This window comes from Aquarana catesbeiana, linkage group LG03, assembly GCF_042186555.1.
Source record: "Aquarana catesbeiana isolate 2022-GZ linkage group LG03, ASM4218655v1, whole genome shotgun sequence".
NCBI classification, from domain to species: Eukaryota; Metazoa; Chordata; class Amphibia; order Anura; family Ranidae; genus Aquarana; species Aquarana catesbeiana.
This window is the reverse complement of record NC_133326.1, coordinates 196,745,531-196,767,533: the sequence shown is the minus strand read 5'-3', so window position 1 is coordinate 196,767,533 and position 22,003 is coordinate 196,745,531. Positions and strand designations below refer to the sequence as shown.

At 41.9% G+C, this 22,003-nt stretch overlaps 1 protein-coding gene across 1 annotated transcript in view; it reads right to left on the bottom strand.

Moving 5' to 3' along the window:
- Positions 1-22,003, bottom strand: part of CPNE8 (copine 8) — a 442,845-nt gene that overhangs the window by 92,684 nt on the left and 328,158 nt on the right. Inside the window, exon 13 of the mRNA XM_073619694.1 lies at positions 3,111-3,172. Within this exon, the coding sequence (XP_073475795.1) occupies positions 3,111-3,172 (62 nt within the window). The remainder of the gene's footprint in view (positions 1-3,110; positions 3,173-22,003) is intronic.

Here is a 22,003-nt window from a genome sequence, read left to right as displayed (position 1 = left end):
CAAATCATGCCAAACTCGTTGGGCACTTTTTTTCTGAGATTCTCATTCCATATTACTTACAGACCCGGATCAAAGAACACTAAGCCTGATGCGTTGTCACGCATGTTCGAAGATCCTAAAGACATCCTAATACCAGACACCATTTTGCCAACCGGAAACTTCTTACTATTGCACACTGACTTTTTATCTCAGTTACAGCAAGCTTCTGCAGAAACACCCAGTTCTCCAGGGGTCACACTACAAGCAAAGAACGGACTATTATGGAGAGGTAAGCAGATTTTTGTACCTAAAGAGGCTCGAGCAATGAACTTGGGGGTTTGTCATGACCACCCTTTGCCAGGCCATTTTGGGATTCATAAGGCTGTCGAACTTGTAAAACGCTCATTTTGGTGGCCAGGATTGGAGAAAGACTGCAGAGAAGTAAATGCATGCATCCGGAGTAAAAGTAAAGTAAAAGTTCCCGTAACAAAGCTTGGGGATTACACAGACCTCTGCCTATACCTGACAGACAGTGGAAGATGATTTCTATGGATTTTATAGTTAAACTTCCACCATCTGAAGAATGTACTGCTATCTTTTACTTCTCTTATCAAAGATGGCGCGACTCCATGTAGTCCCTGCAAACATTGTGTCTGATTGCGGTGTCCAGTTCACGTCCAGATTTTGGAAAGCCTTGTGCGAGACCCCACAGATTGAACTCTTATTCTCTTTTGCTTACCACCCATGAACTAATGGGCAGACAGAGAGGACTAATCAAACCCTAGAAGAATACATCCGTTGTTTTACTTTTTTTTGTCCAGTATGATTGGGTATCATTATTACCACTGGTGGAAATTTGCTTACAATAATGCCAACCACTTTGCCACCAAGCAATCTCCATTCTTTGCTAATTATGGATTCCATCCCACCTAATCTTGTAACAGAATCTTCTGTTCCAGCCGTCCAGGATACTCTGGATTTTTTTCTCTCGCAACAATATGTTGTTGCAGGAAACCATCGCGAAAGTGCAGGAGGACAGCAAGAAATTATTTGACAAGAAAAGAAGGGGGGAACTGATCTTGCAACCAGGAGATCAAGTAAGGCTTTCAACAGCGAATTTGAAGATGATATGTCCTTCAAAGAAGCTGGCACCAAGGTTCGTAGGACCATTTCTGGTAAGGAGAAAAATGAATTATGTTTCTTTTGAATTAACCTTACCTGAGTTTTTTCAAATCCACCCAGTGTTTCATGTATCCTTGCTGAAGCCTGTTGTGGCAGATCCATTTCTGGATCATAGACCAGCTCCTTCCTCACCTATTATTGATGGGGATGAGGCATTTGAGGTAGAGGCTGTTTTAGACTGCAGAAAAAGAAGGGGTCAGACACAATATTTAATCAAGTGGAAGGGTTATGGTCCAGAGGAGAATTCCTGGGAACCTGCACGAAATGTACATGCCACAGACTGATCCATGCCTTCTTCCGCAGGAGCCCGCAAAAGAAGAACCAATTGGGCACCCAAAGGTTCTCCCATAGGGAGGGGGCAATGTCAGAGAAGACAGGCTCTCCATGTAAGCGCCCGGCATGCACACATGCGTACTAGCACTTTCAGACGCACACCTGTCACTATTGCTGACGTCAGGTGGGCTATTTAAACGGGGCTCTTACAGAGGTTCATTGCTGTTTGGTCTGCAGCTTCTTTATTAATTCATTATTTTTTTTGCTAGAAAATTACTTAGAACCCATAAACATTATATATCTATCTATCTATATAGATGGATAGATATATCTAATCTATCTATCTATCTATCTATCTATCTATCTAGATATATATATTAGCAGAGACCCTACAGAATAAAATGGTGGGTGTTGCAATTTTTTATGCCACACAGTATTTGAGCAGCGTTTTTTTAAACACAATTTTTTTTTTGGGGAAAAATACACTTTAATGAGTTTTATTGCACACAAACACTATAGGATACCTAATTTTTTTTTAAAATATAGAAGATGAAGTTATGCTGAGTAAAAAGAAACCTAACATGTCACACTTTAAGTTTGCGTACGCCCGCGGAATGGCGCCAAACTATAACCTAAACATCTCTGAACAACATCAGTTCCTCTCTCTCTGTGCAGTGCCGCTGGTCACATCACTCTTGAGCTCCGTGGTCAGACAGCAGAGACCGGGAAAGGCGGCAGTGGTGGTTGAGTGGCTTTTCAGCCACTCAAATCACTTCTGGTGAAGAGAGAATCGCCGGCAGGAAAATTGTCATCCTCGGCTGATGCCTACAGGTGCAGGTACTCAACCCAAGGACATCATATGATGTCAAATGAGGTGGGAAGTAGTTAAGGAAGGCATTTTTGTTTGGTCCACAGATCAGATATGTCATCAATGACAAGAAGTTCGAAGATCTGTTAAAGAAAATTTCCTGGAAAGATTTTGAGGATGTTAAGAATTTTCTTGGAAACTACAAAGCCACAAACTGCAATCAGCTGGTTGACAAATTTCAAGACCATGAAGCGCAATATGTCACTGAAGATTCATTTTCTGTACTCGCACTTGGACTTCTTTACAAGAAATTTAGGTGCAGTGAGTGTCTAACATAGTGAAAGGTTTCACCAGGACATTATCACTATGGAAAAGTAGTTGGCTGACTATTGTTGGGTACTGCAGCAAGATGTACCAGACACTGGGTACAAATGAAAGTCAGCAGCAAAACACTTTTAGTCCTGTTGAACTTAAGCAGCAAACCGGAGCATTATGTAATTAAATACATTATAGTCATTAAAAGTTATTTTCATATTTATCAAGATTCCTACGTGATACTGCCATTCTGAAATTATATTTGTTTTCAGTTTGAAAGGGGATTTCATAATCATCAAGAGTTTTTTAGGTGGCAAAACTAAGTAAAAAATGTGTTGTCCTGTGAAATCAGATGGCTGTAGAATGTAACAGAAGAGTAATTATTAAGTTTGTTACATTGCAAAATTGCTTGTGTAGCAACTAAGTTGCATATATATTTTTTGTGCAAAATCAAAATCCTCTTGCTGGGTGAATATGCCCACCCGAAGAAATTTTAATATATGTCTCATTTTATCTTTAAACATGTAAAAGAAAACCATGAAACACTACTCACCCTCCTTTAATATAATCAAGAAACGAAACTTCTGTTTCCACTAGAAAAGAAAGCAAAGTAACCTAAAAGCAAAGTAAAAACAATTAGACATGAACAAACCATTTTCTTGCAGTTGGATCTCCTCACAAAATGGGTCCTAACACCAGTATGATTACTATTAGTTGGAGTTTAATATTGTACATCATAAGGCAATTACTTCTGGTGTTCACTATTTGGCTCTGTACCATCTGGAGCTGATACATAGTTACATAGTAGGTGAGGTTGAAAAAAGACACAAGTCCATCAAGTCCAACCTATGTGTGTGATTATGTGTCAGTATTACATTATATATCCCTGTATGTTGCGGTCATTCAGGTGCTTATCTAATAGTTTCTTGAAGCTATCAATGCTCCCAGCTGAGACCACCGCCTGTGGAAGGGAATTCCACATCCTTGCCGCTCTTACGGTAAAGAACCCTCTACGTAGTTTAAGGTTAAACCTCTTTTCTTCTAATTTTAATGAGTGGCCCCGAGTCTTGTTAAACTCTCTTCTGCGAAAAAGCTTTATCCCTATTGTGGGGTCACCAGTACGGTATTTGTATATTGAAATCATATCCCCTCTCAAGCGTCTCTTCTCCAGAGAGAATAAGTTCAGTGCTCGCAACCTTTCATCATAACTAAGATCCTCCAGACCCTTTGTTAGCTTTGTTGCCCTTCTTTGTACTCGCTCCATTTCCAGTACATCCTTCCTGAGGACTGGTGTCCAGAACTGGACAGCATACTCCAGGTGCGGCCGGACCAGAGCCTTGTAGAGTGGGAGAATTATTGTTTTATCTCTGGAGTTGATCCCCTTTTTAATGCATGCCAATATTCTGTTTGCTTTGTTAGTAGCAGCTTGGCATTGCATGCCATTGCTGAGCCTATCATCTACTAGGACCCCCAGGTCCTTTTCCATCCTAGATTCCCCCAGAGGTTCTCCCCCCCAGTGTATAGATTGCATTCATATTTTTGCAACCCAAATGCATTATTTTATATTTTTTTACATTGAACCTCATTTGCCATGTAGTCGCCCACCCCATTTATTTGTTCAGGTCTTTTTGCAAGGTTTCCACATCTTGCGGAGAAGTTATTGCCCTGCTTAGCTTAGTATCGTCTGCAAATACAGAGATTGAACTGTTTATCCCATCCTCCAGATCGTTTATGAACAAATTAAATAGGATTGGTCCCAGCACAGAATCCTGGGGAACCCCACTACCCACCCCTGACCATTCTGAGTACTCCCCATTTATCCCCACCCTCTGAACTCGCCCTTGTAGCCAGTTTTCAATCCATGTACTCACCCTATGGTCCATGCCAACGGACCTTATTTTGTACAGTAAACGTTTATGGGGAACTGTGTCAAATGCTTTTGCAAAATCCAGATACACCACATCTACGGGCATTCCTTTATCTAGATGGCAACTCACCTCCTCATAGAAGGTTGTGCTTCATAAGGCAAGTATGTAATTTTAGGTATTAATTTAGTATTAGGGTCAAGTTAAGGGTTGGGTTAGGACAGTAGTGTTATGGATTAGGGTTGGATTAGGGTTTAGAAGGTATTTTAATGTTGCACGATAAGGTTGATGTTAAGGTCAAGGATTACTTTTAAGTGTTTGTTTTGTTTATGTCAAGGGCTAAAGTTGGATAGAGCAGAAGAGTTAGGCCCCTTTCACACAGCATTTCGTATGTCCATTTTTTGTCCGTCTATTGGACGGATGTTAGCGGGTAATCATCCCTTGACATCAGCCTTTGTCAACATCCGTTTTTTGAAATGGAAGAAAGTCCTATTTTTTTTTTAAAAAAATGGTAGCGGATCTAATTGGATGTCAACGGACAAACGTTCCATTTTTGCATCCGTTTTTGCAAACCCACTGGCGTCCTAACAACTGATGACTCATCAGCTGTCAGCAGGGTTTCCGCCTGACCGCTGAATGTAAAAACAATTGCCAGCAATTAAAAATTCTGGAAAAAAACTGCATGATCTGATATGAATTTTAACCACTTGCGGACCGCCCACCGGCTGTACATCTGTACTTTGACGTTAAATACCGGGGTTATGGCAGCAGACAAAGTGAGGGCCAGGATCTGTATGTGTAAACACACAAATCCCGGTTCTCTCAGGGGAGCAGAGACAAATCTTGTGCTCCTACTAAGTAGGAACACTAATCGGTCTCCTCCCCTAATCAGTCCCACCCCCCCCACAGTTAGAACACACCTAGGGAACACAGTTTACCCCTTGATCGCCCCCTAGTGTTAACCCCTTTCCTGCTAATGACATTTATACAGTAATCAGTGGCTATTTTTAGCTCTGATCGCTGTATAAATGTCACCGGTCCCAAAAAAGTGTCAAAAGCGTCCGATCTGTCCGGCACAATGTCGCAGTCACGATAGAAATCGCAAATCAGCACCATTACTAGCAAAAAAAAAAAAAAAAAATTATAAAAATACCAAAAATATGTAGAAGAATACATATCGGCCTAAACTTTTTTTTTTTAACATTTTTGGATCTCAATTATAGCAAAAAGTACAAAATATTGTGTTTTTTTAAAATTGTCATTGTTTTTGTTTATAGCACAAAAAAAAAAAAAAATGCAGAGGTGATCAAATACCACCAAAATAAAACTCTATTTGTGGGGGAAAAAAGGACATCAATTTTGTTTGGGTACAACGTTGCGTGACCACGCAATTGTCAGTTAAAGCGGCTCAGTGCCGTATCGCAATAAAATTGCCTGGTCAGGAAGGGGGGAAATTCTTCCGGGGCTGAAGTGGTTAAGTGTCAAAATTTGTCACCATTCATGAGCGGGCACAATTTTATAGCATGACATTAAGTAGCAATTTACTCGGCGTAACATTATCTATTAAAAAAAAATTGGGTTAACTTTACTGTTTTCTTATTTTTAATTAAAAAAAGTGTATTTTTTCCAAAAAAATTGCACTTGTAAGACCACTGCTCAAATACGGTGTGACATAAAGTATTGCAACGACCACCATTTTATGCTCTAGGGTGTCTGAAAAAATATATATTATGTTTGGAGGTTCTAAGTAATTTTCTAGCAAAAAAAAATGATTTTAACTTGTAAACACCTAGTGTAAAAAATTAGCCTGGTCCTTAAGTGGTTAAGGGGAACCCATGGCAAAATTAAAAGCCCAGCAGGCCAGTAAAGGAGAAGGCGAGCGTGCACCCCTCCTTTCTGAGCCATACCAGGCCACATGCCCTCAATACGGGGGGTCTGCGGGTGGGGACTTATCGGAATCTGAAAGCCCCTTAAATAACTAAGGGGTGGGACCACCCAATGACATCACTTGGTGAACCCACCCCCTTGTGACGTCGTCAACCGGGGCAAGGCTGGGTCAATGTCATCACAAGGGGGCGGGGCACCCGGGGCAATTCTGATAGGTCAACCCTCACAACCACAGGGCCAGAGATGTGGAGAAGAGGCTCTTGTCTTCAACATGGGGACAAGGTGCTTTGGGGAAATTTTTTTTTTTTTTTTTTTGGTCGTTGGTAGCAGCGGACATCATGATTGACAATGGATCCACATGGGTACTTTTTTTATTTTTGTTTTTTTCTTAATAAAGGACTTGTCGAAAACTGCCTCCTGTGGTTTTTTTTTTACACTACACTTCTTTTTTGAGTGAATGAGTAGGGGTACTATGTACCCTTACTCATTCACATTAGGGAGCAGGACCTGGAGGCCCCCTTTGTTAAAGGCGGCTTCCAGATTCCGAAAAGCCCGTGCCTGCAGACCCCCCCATGTTGAGGGAATGTTTCCTGGTATGGTTCAGGAGAGGGGGCGCTTGCTCGTTCCTCCCTTTTCTGGCCTGCCAGGCTGCATGCTTGAATAAGGGTCTGGTATGGATTTTGTTGGGGACCCCATTTTATATTTTTTACTGACATGGGGTTTACCTTAAAATCCATACTAGACCCGAAGAGCCTGGTATGGATTGGGGGGGAGCACAAAGGTTTTTTTTAGAATTTTGAATAGAATTTTCAATTGTTTTGTTTACATTCAGCTGTCAGCAAGGAAACCTGCTGACAGCTGATGAGTCTTCAGTTGTTAAGGATGCAGCTTGCTGGCCCGCTCCTTAGCAACCAGCTATTCTTCAAATAGAATTCAGATTGGTCAATGAATTTTAGACTGATTTGAATTCTAATTGTTGCAAAAATTTGCAATTTGATAGAAACAGATGTAAAAATGATACGGATGCACACAAACGGATGTAAAAACTGAAGTACACACCAATGGAGGTAAAAACTGAAGTCCAGATCCGTTTTCTATCCGATTTTCTGACAAAAAAAAGGTGAGTGAATGGATGAAGCAAACGGAACACCCGTGTGAAAGGGGCCTTAGAAAAGTGATTTTGTTGCTGTCTCCTATCAATTTTTGAAACCAGTACAGAATCTGCAATGACATTTCCCAATGAGCACACAAGCAACAATAAATAGCGGTCAGAAATTGTAAGCCTTTTCTACTGTTGGTAAAGTAGCAATAGAATCTTAAAAATTAGACACCGGTTTAGGGACATTGTTTCACTTCTTTTTGACATTATACAGCAATATACAGTGTATTTACCACCTTTTCCATATATGCATTAATACATAAACAGTATATTTAGTAATGAGGGAATAATCCATATACTAGTGTTTTTCAATCAGCATGACAGCCTTAGTGCCTCAGAAGGTGATCCAGTCGGGGGATGATCCTCCACAGGAGGACCTTACATGAAGGGGTGTTTATGTGAACAGCTCTGTTATTTTTCCCTAATTGTGTGAGTAAAATGTGAAAAGAAACTGATCTGTGTATTTTAATGTGAGCTTCTGATCCTGCTCATGAGTAGGGATGAGCCGAATAGCGAACAATTTGGGGCGTTCGCGGCAAATTCGAAAAGCCACAGAACACCATTTAAAAGTCTATGGGAGAAATCAAAAGTGCTAATTTTAAGGGTTATATGCACGGTATTGTCATAAAAAGTGTTTGGGGACCTGGTGTCACGTTCCTGGTAGGAGTATGAAATGGCGAGGTCGGCCTCTCTTGTATCTCCAACCCAAGTCCCACTGGAGGTGGAACAGATGGTGGCAAGGATCAGGAGGAACACGAGTGCCTGTGAATGCTGCATGCAGAACTTGCAGGAGGTGTTGCAGACTTGGAAGTGCAGGCAGGGTTTCCGGTGAAGAACTGGAACCAGGAAAGCCGAGAGGATGGACGGCCAGCACAGGTACTCGGAAACAGCATGGAGCCAAGCAGGAGACAGGAGCGAGGTCATCAGGAAAGCCGGGTTCAGCAACGCAGGGAGCAAGGTACCAACTCATAAACAGGAGCAGGGTCAAACTGGAAGCCAGAATCAGGAACCGGTAATCAGAGTAATCAGAGTCCAGAAGCAGGGTCAGGAAAGCCAGGGATCAGCACCAGGATATCAAGTCAGACAAGCAGGGTTCAAAATCTAAGGACACAGCTGAAGATCAGTCAGCACTTTTCAGAAGTCAGAGCAACCCTTAAATAGGCCATCTGGCACCAATTGTAGCCAGAGGTGCGCTCCTGCACGTGCACGCAGTGCGACGTGCACAGGCATGCGCATTGGTGCGTGAGGAAATCTGCTGATGTCCGTGAATGCACGACTGTGCACGTGTGTGCGCCAGGCGCATCCTGACAGTTCTCTTACATTGCCCCCCTTAAGGGCAGCCTCCGGATGCCCTTCAAGTGTCTTTTCTCTGGGTGGCATTGAAAAAAGGCTTGCACTAGTTTGGGAGCATGCACATCTGAAGCTGGTTCCCAGGAATTCTCTTCTGACCCGTAGCCTTTCCATTTAATGAGGAACTGTGTTTGGCTATGCCTTTTTCTACAGTCCAACACGGCTTCCACCTCAAATTCCTCATTCAATGGACAGCTCAAGCAAGTAAGAGGGGTGGTACCCATAATTGGCAAAAAAGGGTGATTGCTTGGTTGCTGAGTGGATGGAATTATTGTATGAAAATTCTGCCAGTGGGAGAAGCCAGTCATCCTGTGCAAAAGAGGAAAAGCACCGTAAGTACTGCTCGAGGGTTTGATTGGTTCTTTCAGTCTGTCCATTAGTTTGTGGATGGTAGGCTGTGGAGAGGCGGAGTTCAATGTTCAGTGCTTGGCATAATGCCCTCCAAAATCTAGACGTAAACTGCACCCCACGATCAGAGATGATGCTATCAGGGACACCATGTAACCTTACAATCTTCTTGATAAAAGCTGAGGCGGTCTCGGTGGCAGAAGGAGTTCCTTGTAGGGGTACAGGGGTACAAAATGGGCCATCTTGGTCAGGCGATCCACCACGGTGGTGAAGTCTTCGGATAGGGTGAGCTCCACGATTAAATCCATGGAGATCATGCTCCATGGTTTCTCAGGTACAGGGAGTGGCTCAAGTAGGCCCCAAGTTCTGGCTCTGTCAGTCTTATTCTGAAGGCATGTCACACAAGAGTTAACATATTTTTTGCAGTCTTGCATCAAGTCTGGCCACCAGAATGTACGGGAGATCAGATCAGCTGTCTTGCGAATCCCAAAGTGACCCACTAAGGGGTGGTCATGAAATCACCTCAGGACAGCAACTCTGAATTGCTCAGGGATAAAGATTTGCTTCTTATGAAAGTACAGACCATCCCTCAATTGAAGAGCCAGATCTTTGAAAAGGTGGTTGGTTTACCACATCTACTTTTATTTGAGACATCAAATCTGCCTGAAGAAGCAAAAAATTTTTGGCTGGTAGAATAGTATCAGGTTCTTATGATACCACTGGGTCGCTGAACATGCGGGACAAGGCATCCAGTTTACCATTCTTTGAGCCAGGACGATAAGTTATATGGAACATATAACGAGAGAAGAAAAGTGCGCACCTTGCCTGCCGGGGTCTTAGTCGTCTAGCCGCCCTCAAGTACTCAAGATTTTTATGGTCCGTGAAGATGAGGATGGGGTGAGCTTTTCCTTCCAGGAGGTAGCGCCATTCTTCAAGCACAGCCTTGATAGCCAGCAGTTCTCGGTCTCCAACATCATAGTTCCTTTCAGAAGGATTTAATTTCTTAGAGAAAAAGGCCACAGGATGGAGCAAAGATTTGGGACCTTGGCGTTGAGACGAAATAGCCCCCAGTGCACTCTCAGAGGCATCCACCTCCAAAACGTAGGCTAAGGATGGATCAGGATGTTTCAAGATTGGAGCTGATGTGAATAAAGTTTTTAACTGTTCAAAAGCTGTTTGAGCTTCAGGGGTCCATCGGAAAGGAACATGCTGCTTCGTTAACTGAGTGATGGGGGTGATGATGCCAGAAAAGTTCTTGATACATTTTCTGTAAAATTTGGTGAATCCCACAATTCTCTGAACAGCTTTCCTGTCGGCAGGGGCAGGCCATTCCAGGACGGAAGTGACTTTCTGTGGGTCCATGGAGATACCGTCAGCAGCGATGACAAGTCCCAGGAAATGTTTGGTTGGTTTTTCAAAGTCACATTTCTCAGCCTTTGCGTAAAGGCAGTGTTCCCGCAGCCGACCCAGTACTTTCTTTACATGAGTCCTATGGGATTCTAGAGATTCAGAGAATATAAGGATGTCATCCAAATACATGATGACGAATAAATCAAGGAAGTCCCATAAACGTCATTCACCAGATGTAGGAATGTGGCAGGAGCATTGCAGAGTCCGAATGGCATGACTTGATATTCAAAATGACCAAAGCGTGTTCGGAAGGCTGTCTTCCATTCATCTCCCTCCCTGATTCTGACAAGATTATAAGCACCTCTCAGATCCAATTTGGAGAACACTCGTGCCCCACGCAGCCTTTGAAAAAGTTCAGGGATCAGAGGCAGAGGGTATCGGTTTTTAACAGTGACCCTGTTAAGGTTACAATAGTCCACACAGGGCCTCGGGGAAGGTTCTTTCTTTTCAACAAAGAAAATACCGGCCCCTGCTGATGAAGTGGAGGGCCGGATTAACTGTTTTTCAAGGCTTTCGTCAATATAAATCCGCAGGGCTTCTAGTTCAGGCTCAGAGAGGGGATAAATTTGCCCAAACGGGATCTCGGCCCCTGGTAAAAGTTCAATAGGACAATCATATGGTCTATAGGGAGGAAGAGTGTCCGCTCCTTTTTTGTTAAATACATCCAGATATTCGTGATAGGCAGCAGGGACCAAATTAGAGATTTCATGGTCAGGGAGGATACCCAGGAGGGTTGTGGTATTGAAAGTCTTTCCAGGTAGGCAGTGAATCTGGCAGTAGTCAGAAGAGAAAGAGATGTCTTCGGTAAGCCAGTTAATGTGAGGATTATGTGCCTTCAACCATGGGATGCCAAGGATGACCAGAAACATGGGAGAAGCTATGATATCCAAACGGAGGAATTCGTGGTGGCCGGAAGAAGTCTGGCAGAAAATAGGTAAAGTCTCTTGGGTAACTGGGCCTGATTTAATGCCAGAACCATCAGCCAGATGAACATGGAATTCCTTCTTCTTGGCGCATACAGGCAGCTGATGGAGAGAAGAAAATGCAGAGTCCACAAAACAACTACAGGCCCCAGAGTCTATGACTGCAAGTACAGGAACAGTCTTTTCAGAAAATGGGAGCATAATCGAAAGAGAGACATGAGACCGGTCCTTCCCTGAAAGATGCATCATGTGAGGCTGACAGGAAAAAGACCTGCGGGTCTTTGCCGGGCAAGTCTGTATAAAGTGACCAGCCTCCCCGCAATAGAGACACGGATTGTCCTGTAATCGATGAAGGCATTCATCAGGAGAAAGGGGCGGTCTTCAAAAACCTCTTTGAGGAGTCTTATGCCGTTCTCTCCTTCAGGGGGATTCAACAGATGAGGACGCAGGGATGTCAGACCTTGAAGCCACAGAAAGGGTTCTTTTGGACCTTTCGGATTGCCTTTCTCGTAATCGCTGATCGATTTGAATGGTTAGATCTATCAGGTCTTCCAGGGATGCTGGAACTCCCACTCTGGCAAGCTCATCCTTTAAGGTGTCAGAAAGTCCTAGTCGAAACTGGTGGCGAAGTGCGGAATGATTCCATTGGGTATCTGCACTCCAGACACGAAAGTCAGTTATGTATTCCTCAGCAGGCCTTAGGACCTTGCTGTAATTCGCCAAGCATGGATTCAGCAGTCTGCCAGTAGAAGGGGTCTGCATAAAGCTGAGCCATGGCTGAGAAGAAAAAATCCGTAGTTGTCAGGACAGGGTCATGTTGTTCCCGGAGATGATGAGCCCAGGAAAGTGGTTCATCCAATAGTAGCATAATGATAAACCCCACCTTGATGTTTTCTGACGTGAAGATCCGGGGTAACAGGGAAAAATATAGTTCACAAGAATTCTGTAAGGTGCGAAACCTCTTGCGATCTCCGGAGAATCGCTCAGGGATAGGCACCCTGGGTTCAGGAGCGGAAGCAGCCTCATGGAACAAGCCGGGCTCTGTTTGGGTATATGAGTCAGAGACCAAAAGCGGAGCACAGGCCAATGTGACATTCTCATTGTAGGGAAATCGCTCTTCCATGCGACTCAGATTTTCTTGTAGCTTCTGCACAATATTGGATAGTACAGAAATAGATCTGTAAATGTCCCTTGGTGGAGAGGCCTCCCTTTCAGACTTCATTTGGGGCTGACTGATACTGTCACATACCTGGTAGGAGTCTGAAATGACGTCGGCCTCTCTTGTATCTCCAACCCAAGCCCCACTGGAGGTGGAACAGATGGTGGCAAGGATCAGGAGGAATATGAGTGCCTGTGAATGCTGCGTGCAGAACTTGCAGGAGATGTTGCAGAAGCAGGGTCAGGAAAGCCAGGGTTTAGCACAAGGATCAAGTCAGACAAGCAGGGTTCAGAATCTCAGGACACAGCTGAAGATCAGTCAGCACTTTTCAGAAGTCAGAGCAACCCTTAAATAGGCCATCTGGTGGCAATTGTGGCCAGAGGTGCGCTCCTGCGAGTGCACGCAGTGCGACGTGCACGGGCATGCGCATTGGTGCGCGAGAAAATCTGCCGATGCCCGTGAATTTGCGCATGTGTGCGTGCCGGGCGCATTCTGACAGTTCTCTTACACATGGGTCCTGCCTGCATCAATGCAAAAAAAGTTTTAAAAACGTCAGTTTTTTCGGGAGCAGTGATTTTAATAATGCTTAAAGTGAAACAATAAAAGTGTAATATTCCTTTAAATTTTGTACCTTGGGGGTGTCTATAGTATGCCTGTAAAGTGGCGCATGTTTCCCATGTTTACAACAGTCCCTGCACAAAATGACATTTCTAAAGGAAAAAAAAGTCATTTAAAACTACTCACGGCTATAATGAATTGTCGGTCCCGGCAATGCACATGAACATTACAAAAGTAATTGAAAAAAACGGAATGGGATTCCCCCACAGTCCATTACCAGGCCCTTTGGGTCTGGTATGATTATTAAGGGGAACCCGAACCAAAATTTTAATAAAAAATTGCGTGGGGGCCCCCCAAATTCCATACTAGGCCCTTCAGGTCTGGTATAAATATTAAGGGGAACCCCACGCCAAAATTTTTTAAAAAATGGTGTGGAGGTCCCCCTCAAAATCCATGCCAGACCTGAATTTTAAGGGGAACCCTGCGCCATTTTAAAAAAAATGTTTAATTTTTTTAAGGGAAGCCATAGGGATGTCCCCGTGCGTCAGAGGGGGGCAGGGTCACCCGACATGGAGGTGGCAGCATGCAAGGTTTTTTCTTTTTCGGTCCGTCGGAGCAAGAGAAGAAGATGAATGGACTTTGTGGGACATTTTTATTTTTTTATTTTTTAACCACTTCAGCCCCGGAAGGATTTACCCTCTTCCTGACCAGAGCACTTTTTGCGATTCGGCACTGCATCATTTTAACTGACAATTGCGCGGTTGTGTGATATGGCTCTGAAACAAAATTGACATCCTTTTTTTCCCACAAATAGATTTTTCATTTGGTGGTATTTGATCACCTCTGCGATTTTTATTTTTTGCGCTATAAACAAAATAAGAGCGACAATTTTGAAAAAAACGCATTATTTTTTACATTTTGCTATAATAAATATCCCCAAAAAATATATTAAAAAAATTTTTTTCCTCAGTTTAGGCCGATACATATTCTTCTTCATATTTTTGGTAAAAAAAATCGCAATAAGCATTTATTGATTGGTTTGCATAAAAGTTATAGCGTTTACAAAATAGGGGATAGTTTTATGGCATTTTTATTAATAATTTTTTTTTTTACTAGTTTTGGCGGCGATCAGCGATTTTTATTGTGACTGCGACATTATGGCGGACACATCGGACATTTTTGACACATTTTTGGGACCATTGTCATTTATACAGCAATCAGTGCTATAAAAATGCACTGATTCCTGTGTAAATGACACTGGCAGTGAAGGGGTTAACCACTAGGGGGCGGGGAGGAGTTAAGTATGTCCTAGGGGAGTGATTCTGTCAGGGAGATGGGTTGTGTGTGTGACGTCACTGATCTCTGCTCCCAATGACAGGGAGCAGAGATCGAGTAACACTGTCACTAGGCAGAATGGGGAGATGCTGTTTACAACGGCATCTCCCCGTTCATCCTCTCTGTGAGGCGATCGCGGGTATGCCCGCGGCGATCGAGTCCATGGGACCCGGCACACGGCGCACACGGCGGCAAATTCAAAGTAACGTACGGGTAGAGGTCGACCGATATGGGTTTTTCTCTGACCGATGCCGATATTTAGAAATCGCGGTGACCGATGGTCGATATAAGATGCCGATTTTTTTGGCTCGATATATTAGGCCGATTTTTTTTTTTTTTTCTTTTTTTTTTCCCTTCATCTCATAAAATCTAACAGTTAGACCCCTTTCACACTGGGGCATTTTTCAGGCGCTTTTGGGCTAAAAATGGCGCCTGTAAAGTGCCTGTAAAATGGCTCCCCTGCAGTCTCAGTGTGAAAGCTCGAGTGCTTTCACACTGAGGTGATGCGCTGGCAGGATGTTTAAAAAAGTCCTGCAAGCGGCATCTTTGGAGCGGTGTATACCACTCCTCCACCACTCCTGCCCATTGAAATGAATGCGCACCGCTGCCGAAGCGCCTGCAAAGCGTTTCGGCAGCAGTGCTTCAGGGGCGCATTTAACCCCTTCCTCAGCCGCTAGCTGGGTTATAAGCGCCCCGCTAGCAGCCGAATAGCGCCGCTAAAATGACGGTAAAGCGCCGCTAAAACTAACAGCGTTTTACCGTCAACGCATGCCCACTCCAGTGTGAAAGCAGCCTTAAGTAATACAGAAAATTTATTACATTTAAACATTTATTAAACAAAACAAACCTCCAATCAGTTCACTTGTATGTATAATTTAGATTTAAAAAAAAATAACGATATCTTAAATATTAAATACACAAAAACAGGTAATCAAAACTTTTGAAACTTTTGGACGAAAAAAAATGGGCTAACTTTACTGCTTTTTTTTTTATTTCATTAGTGTATTTTTTTAAAAAAAATTGCGTTTGAAAGACCGCTGCGCAAATACCATGTGACATAAAATATTGCAACAACCGCTATTTTATTCCCTAGGGTCTCTGCTAAAAAAAAATATATATATAATGTTTGGGGGTTCTAAGTTATTTTCTAGCAGAACATACAGGATTTTTACTTGTAAGCAACAAGTGTCAGAAAAGATTTAGGTGTCCTTTTATGAAACTGAGATCAGCGGCGATCCCGAGTCTCACCGCTGATCTCAGCTCATGACCAGTTTATGAAACTGAGATAATCAGCGGAGAACTTGTTCTCCGCTGATTATCTCAGCACAGTGAGAATTTGTAACTGACTTCACAGAAACGGCCAGTTTATGAACGTGCGATCTCAGCACCTCACTGGCGATCTGTGGCAGAATTCTCACTTTCTGATTCACCATTTCAGAAGTGGAGAATCAGAGTGAGAAGCCTGAAACTGGCTGATATTCTGGAGAAAGCAAGAAGTCTTTTGACTTCTTTCTTTCACCAAACAGTCAGAGCACACCTTCCCCACCATTACACACCCCAAAACCAGCAGGATAGGAATTTATAGTGTATATATATATATCTATATAGATATATATATATATATATATATATATATATATATCTATATAGATATATATATATAGATAGATATATATATATCTATATATATATCTATCTATATATATATATATATCTCTATATAGCTATATAGAGATATATATATATATATATCTATATATATATATATATATAGATATATATATATATATATATATCTATATATATATATATATATATATATCTCTATACAGATATATATATCTATATAGCTATATAGAGATATATATATATATCTATATATATATAGATATATATATATCTATATATATATATATCTCTATATAGCTATATAGATATATAGAGATATATATATAGATATATATATATATCTATATATATATATATAGATATATATATATTTTTTTTTTAGATGTTCACGTCTCTGGCTGGGTTCACACTTGTGCGATGCGTGAACCAGCGTGATTCCTGTGCGGGCTTTCACATCGCACCTACATTGACATCTGCGCACCACTGCGGGTGTCAATGTAAAGTTAATGACACCCCCAGATCATTTCACAGATCGCAGTGCGAACTATGTAATGGTGCAGGAATCGGATCGCATGGGTGTTCACACCCATGCGATCCGATTCCAGTGCGGACCAAATAAAGGGTCCTGTACCATTTTGGTGCAAATGCAATATGATTTAGGGCCAGTTCCCACTGCTGCGGTGTCCGAGATCGGATGTGATTCGCACCGCATTGCACTGCAAAATCACATCCGATCTCTGTGCGATGCGATTTCAGCCATACAGTTAGTATTGCTGAATTTGCATTGCCCTCGGACCAAACTCTTACAGGACCCTTTTTTTGGTCCACAGCAGAATCGGATCGCATGGGTGTTCACACCCATGCGAATCGATTACTGTCCGAGTTTGCAGATCGCACTGCGATATGCGAACTGATTTGGGGGTGTTAACTTTTAGGCCCAGTTCACACTTGTGCGATGCCGGACATCGCACAGGCATCGCATGTTATTCGCAGCACACTGCCATTCACATTACATGCGATGTCTGTGCGGTGCGATATCAGCTGTACAGATAGTATGGCTGATATCGCACCGCATTCGGTGCAAACACGCACAGGACCCTTTTTTCTGTTCGGACCAGAATCGGATCGCATGTGTGTTCACACATATGCGATCCGATTCATGTCCGAACTGTCAGTTCGCAGTGCGATATGCAAGCTGATCTGGGGGTGTCGTTAACAATGTATTGACACTCCCCAGCGATTCGCATATGGCAGTGTGAACTGACATGCGAGTCGGTGCGATGCGGGAACCCGCAGTGGATTCGCAGTGTTCTCGCATCGCACCAGTTTATCAATTTTTATGTTTATCTATAATGAAATATATTTTATTTTAATTTATTAATAAATATTTATACTTGTGTACTTTATTAAAATTATTTTTTTAATGATTATAAATGTATTTTGCATTTATATGAATGGTGTATAGCTGCATTACATATGTGCATTACATTCATTTACTATACACCATTCACATTTAAATAGAGACATGTATGATCTTTAAATATTGATAAAAACAATGTTTTTTTTATAATTAGGTTAATGTATATTGTGTAGGGGGAATTTATCTTTATTATTTTATTAATATGTTGGGGAATAATGCGTGCTGATTTGTGTTAAACTTTTGTATTTTATGGTTCCTCATACTGTAATCCCGCTACATCACACGAGATTATAGTGAGAGGAGCCATTCTCAGGAGTTCCTGGCGTTTGTAGATCGCTCCTCAACTCAACATGAGAAGCGATCTACACACTTTCATAAACAGGCACTCAGAGGAGAGCGATCTCCTCTGAGAATGCCTGAGAACTGAAAAGCGGTATTTTACCGCACTTTCATAAAAGGACACCTTAGTCTTTAAATGGTTAAACTGAGAGCTTCTACACACGGAGTTCAGCTCATTGATAAAAGAACCTGAAAAGATACAATGTATCTTCTTATCAGACTTGGCAGGCTGCCCAGGGAGGAGGGAATCCTCTCCACAGATAACTTTCAGGCAACTTGCATTGACTTCTATTACGGAAGTCATTTGCAAGTCCCGCTGAAGTTATAATCGGCTTTTTTTATCAGCACAATCGGCCGATGCCGATTAAGTAAAAAAAGCCAAATATCGGCCGATATATCGGTCGACCTCTACGTACGGGTACGTTACTTTGCGCAGCCATGCCATTCTGCCAAAGTATATCTACAGGAGCGGGTTGGGAACGGTTAATAAAGGCCTTGTCCCCAAGCCGTGTCATGTAATTTTTACCATTTTCACACTTTTTTGTGAAATGGTAGAGGTACATTTGTACCCCGTTACCATTCCACATGGGGGGGAGGCCAGGATCTGGGGGTCCCCTTGTTAAGGAGGGCTTCCAGATTCCAATAAGCCCCCCACCTGCAGACCCCCACAAACACCGGGCAAGGCTTGTGGGGATCAGGCCCTTGTCCCCATCAACATGGGGACACGGTGATTTGGGGGGCTACCCCAAAGCACCCTCCCCATGTTGTGGGCATGTGGCCTGGTATGGTTCAGGAGGAGGAAGGCGCGCTCTCTTGTCCCCCCTCTTTTCCTGCAGTTGCGTGCTCGGATAAGGGTCTGGTATAGATTTTTGGGGGGCCTCCCACACCATTTTTTTTTTACATTTTGGCGCAGGGTTCCCCTTAAAACCCATACCAGATCTGAAGGGTCTGGTATGGATTTTGAGGGGGACCCCCACGCCATTTTTTAGAAAATTTTGGCGCAGGGTTCCCCTTAATATCCATACCAGACCTGAAGGGCCTGGTATGGAATTTGGGGGGACCCTCACACAATTTTTTTTTATTTTGGTTTGGGGTTCCCCTTAATATTCATATCAGACCCAAAGGGCCTGGTAATGGACTGTGGGGGAATCCCATGCCTTTTTTTTCAATGACTTTTATGTGTATTGCCGGGACCGTCAATTCATTATAGCCGCAAATACTTTTAAATGACTTTTTTCCTTTAGAAATGTCATTTTGTGCAGGGACTGTTGTAAACATGGGAAACATGCGCCACTTTACAGGCATACTATAGACACCCCCCAGGTACGAAATTTAAAGTAATATTACACTTTTATTGTTTCACTTTAAGCATTATTAAAATCACTGCTCCCGAAAAAACGCCAGTTTTTAAAACTTTTTTTTGCATAGATACAAGTCCCCTGGGGCAGGACCCGGGTCCCCAAACACTTTTTATGAAAATAACTTGCATATAAGCCTTTAAAATTAGCACTTTTGATTATTTATGTTCATGTCCCATAGACTTTTAATGGTGTTCGCGTGTTCAAACAAATTTTTTGCCAGTTCGCATGTTCTGCTGCGAACCGAACTGGGGGTTGTTCGGCTCATCCCTACTCATGAGCCTTGTCTGCTATTGTAGTAACAAACCCTTTCCTGTAACATTGTTTTGTATGGACATAATAAAAAAAAAACAATACACTGTAATGCCTCTATACAGCACGGTGAACTACTGTGCTTCCATACTATATCCAATTTACATATATATATATATATATATATATATATATATATACACACATATATATAAAATATAGTCACCATACACAGGAACTACAACAGTAATAATTTAAAATGAATACATTAATAAAAGTCCACATTCTTTATATAGGCTATTAATCCTGCATTGTGCATGATTGCAGAATGTATGGCCTGCCTTATCGTAACAGTAGGAATAGTATTGCACATCTAATTAATGTGGACGCTGAAATATATATACAGAAATTTGGGTTTTGGGTGGAGCAATATGATTTTTTGGCAACACATGAAAATGGTTGTTATTTTATGCACATTGTACACCACTTATTAGTCATGTTGTGGAGAGCATAGTGATAGCACATGATTTTATGCCTATACTTAGCTAGGTTTATTGGTTTAACTTTTTTGGACCTGCACTGTATTATATACAGTATTTGTTTGATACACAGGACTTTAGGGTCGGGTTCACATATGTGCGGCTGCGGTTTGCAGTCCGGGGTCCGGTACGTTTCTGTTCACCGGTTCAGGTGTGATTCAGGTGCAAATTTTTGCCTGACTTCGAACCTGGACCAGACCCAAAAACGCACAGGACCCTTTTTGAAACTGCACTGCTGCCCACCAGCCATGTGGAAATCGGCTCTATTGAGAGCCAGTCACATTCACATGCCATGCAAATTGGATGTGGTTTAAAAGCATCCAATTTGCATATATATGAACCAACCTAAATGCCATTTCCTTTCTCTCTCCCCTTCCCTGTCTCTCTTCCCTCATTTGTGGCACAATATTTAGGAGTATTATGTGGGTACAAGGACAGTGGCAAATGTGTGCAGCGTATACACTGACTAGACTTAGCTTCTGTTTAATCATCCCCTTTAAGCCACTGCCACTGTTATGCACATCCCAACCATCACCATTGTTTGCCATGGCATGCTACGTGTCCCACAGGACTTGTTTTGTGGCTCCATCACAGGATGCCCCAGGTCCTACTGATGCTTACATTTTGTCTCACTGTTTTGACTTTTTATAGTAAGGCCGAGCAGATTACTTGTTACTGGCTTTGGTAATATTTACCTATTGTTTATGTTTTAAATATTAATTCTTCTACTTCCTAATAGGAATTCCTGTCATATGTTAGTTTGTCAGTAAAAAAAATGAGCTTTGTCAGTAAATTTCTTCTTGTTAGTAAAAAGTCCTGGGGGGTTGGCAACACTGGTGATACATTTTATCCCTGCCCCCTGAGACTAGAAGAGCATTTTATTTTTGCAGTGTGGAGGCTTTAAACTGATGCATTTTCTATCCAATATTGCTAGTCACCTAATTGAGACAGATGTCTGGGTTAAAGAACAACATGCTCAAAAAGGTGCTGTGAGCTTTTAGACTTGCATGTGTAGTGGGATGAAGGAAAATTTCAAACAAGCTCAATAGCTTTGATGAGGCAGTTCCTACACAACAAGACTTTTTTTTCTTTTCGATGGGCACTGAACAGTAGCTCAAGCTATAAAAATACAGAAAGGAGCACCAGACCAAAACCAGATTAACGAATCCAAGATAATTGTTAGTAAAAAAGTCATATAACAACAGCTAACATATTTTGGGCATAACACCATTCCTCTTTTAACAGGGCTCAACATAGGATAAAACTTGAACAGTTACTTCACAGATCTATGTTAAAACCAGTATTGAGCTCTCCAGAAGGAATTACAACTTGAAAGCAGTTGCTGAGCAGCAATATCTGGGCTAGGACAGCTAATGCCATAAGATAAATGTTGAGTTGTAAAAGAGTAAAGATTTTTAGAGCAATACGAAGAAACCCAAATTCCAATTATATGTACAACATTAACTGGGACATTATTAATAGCTGTTAGATTTTAGGCTAATGCAGGTGTCCACTTTAAAATAAGGAATTTGTAAGAAAACATTTTTGTCTCACATATATGACTTGTGACCTAAGGTTAATTTTAAACCTCTAATCATCTATTCAAACTACATATTTTCCTTTATGAATATCTTACACTTCTTTGCTTCCATGATCAATGCAGAGCAAAGTCACCTTTAACATTGTCTTGTCGTACGTTCTTTTTATGAAATATCATTTCCATAAAGAATTCTAAGAAGTCCAAACTGAAGGAACTTGAATTAATGCATTATAATGACAGCCTCTCATATGTCTGTTTTAAGATACCAAGTCTTTAGTAATTTGCCTTCCCATACTGTTACAAAAAGATCAGAAGTGCAAATTAAGACAACGGCTTTTGTACTTAGTACTTTTTGGTTACAGTCATATTTATCAA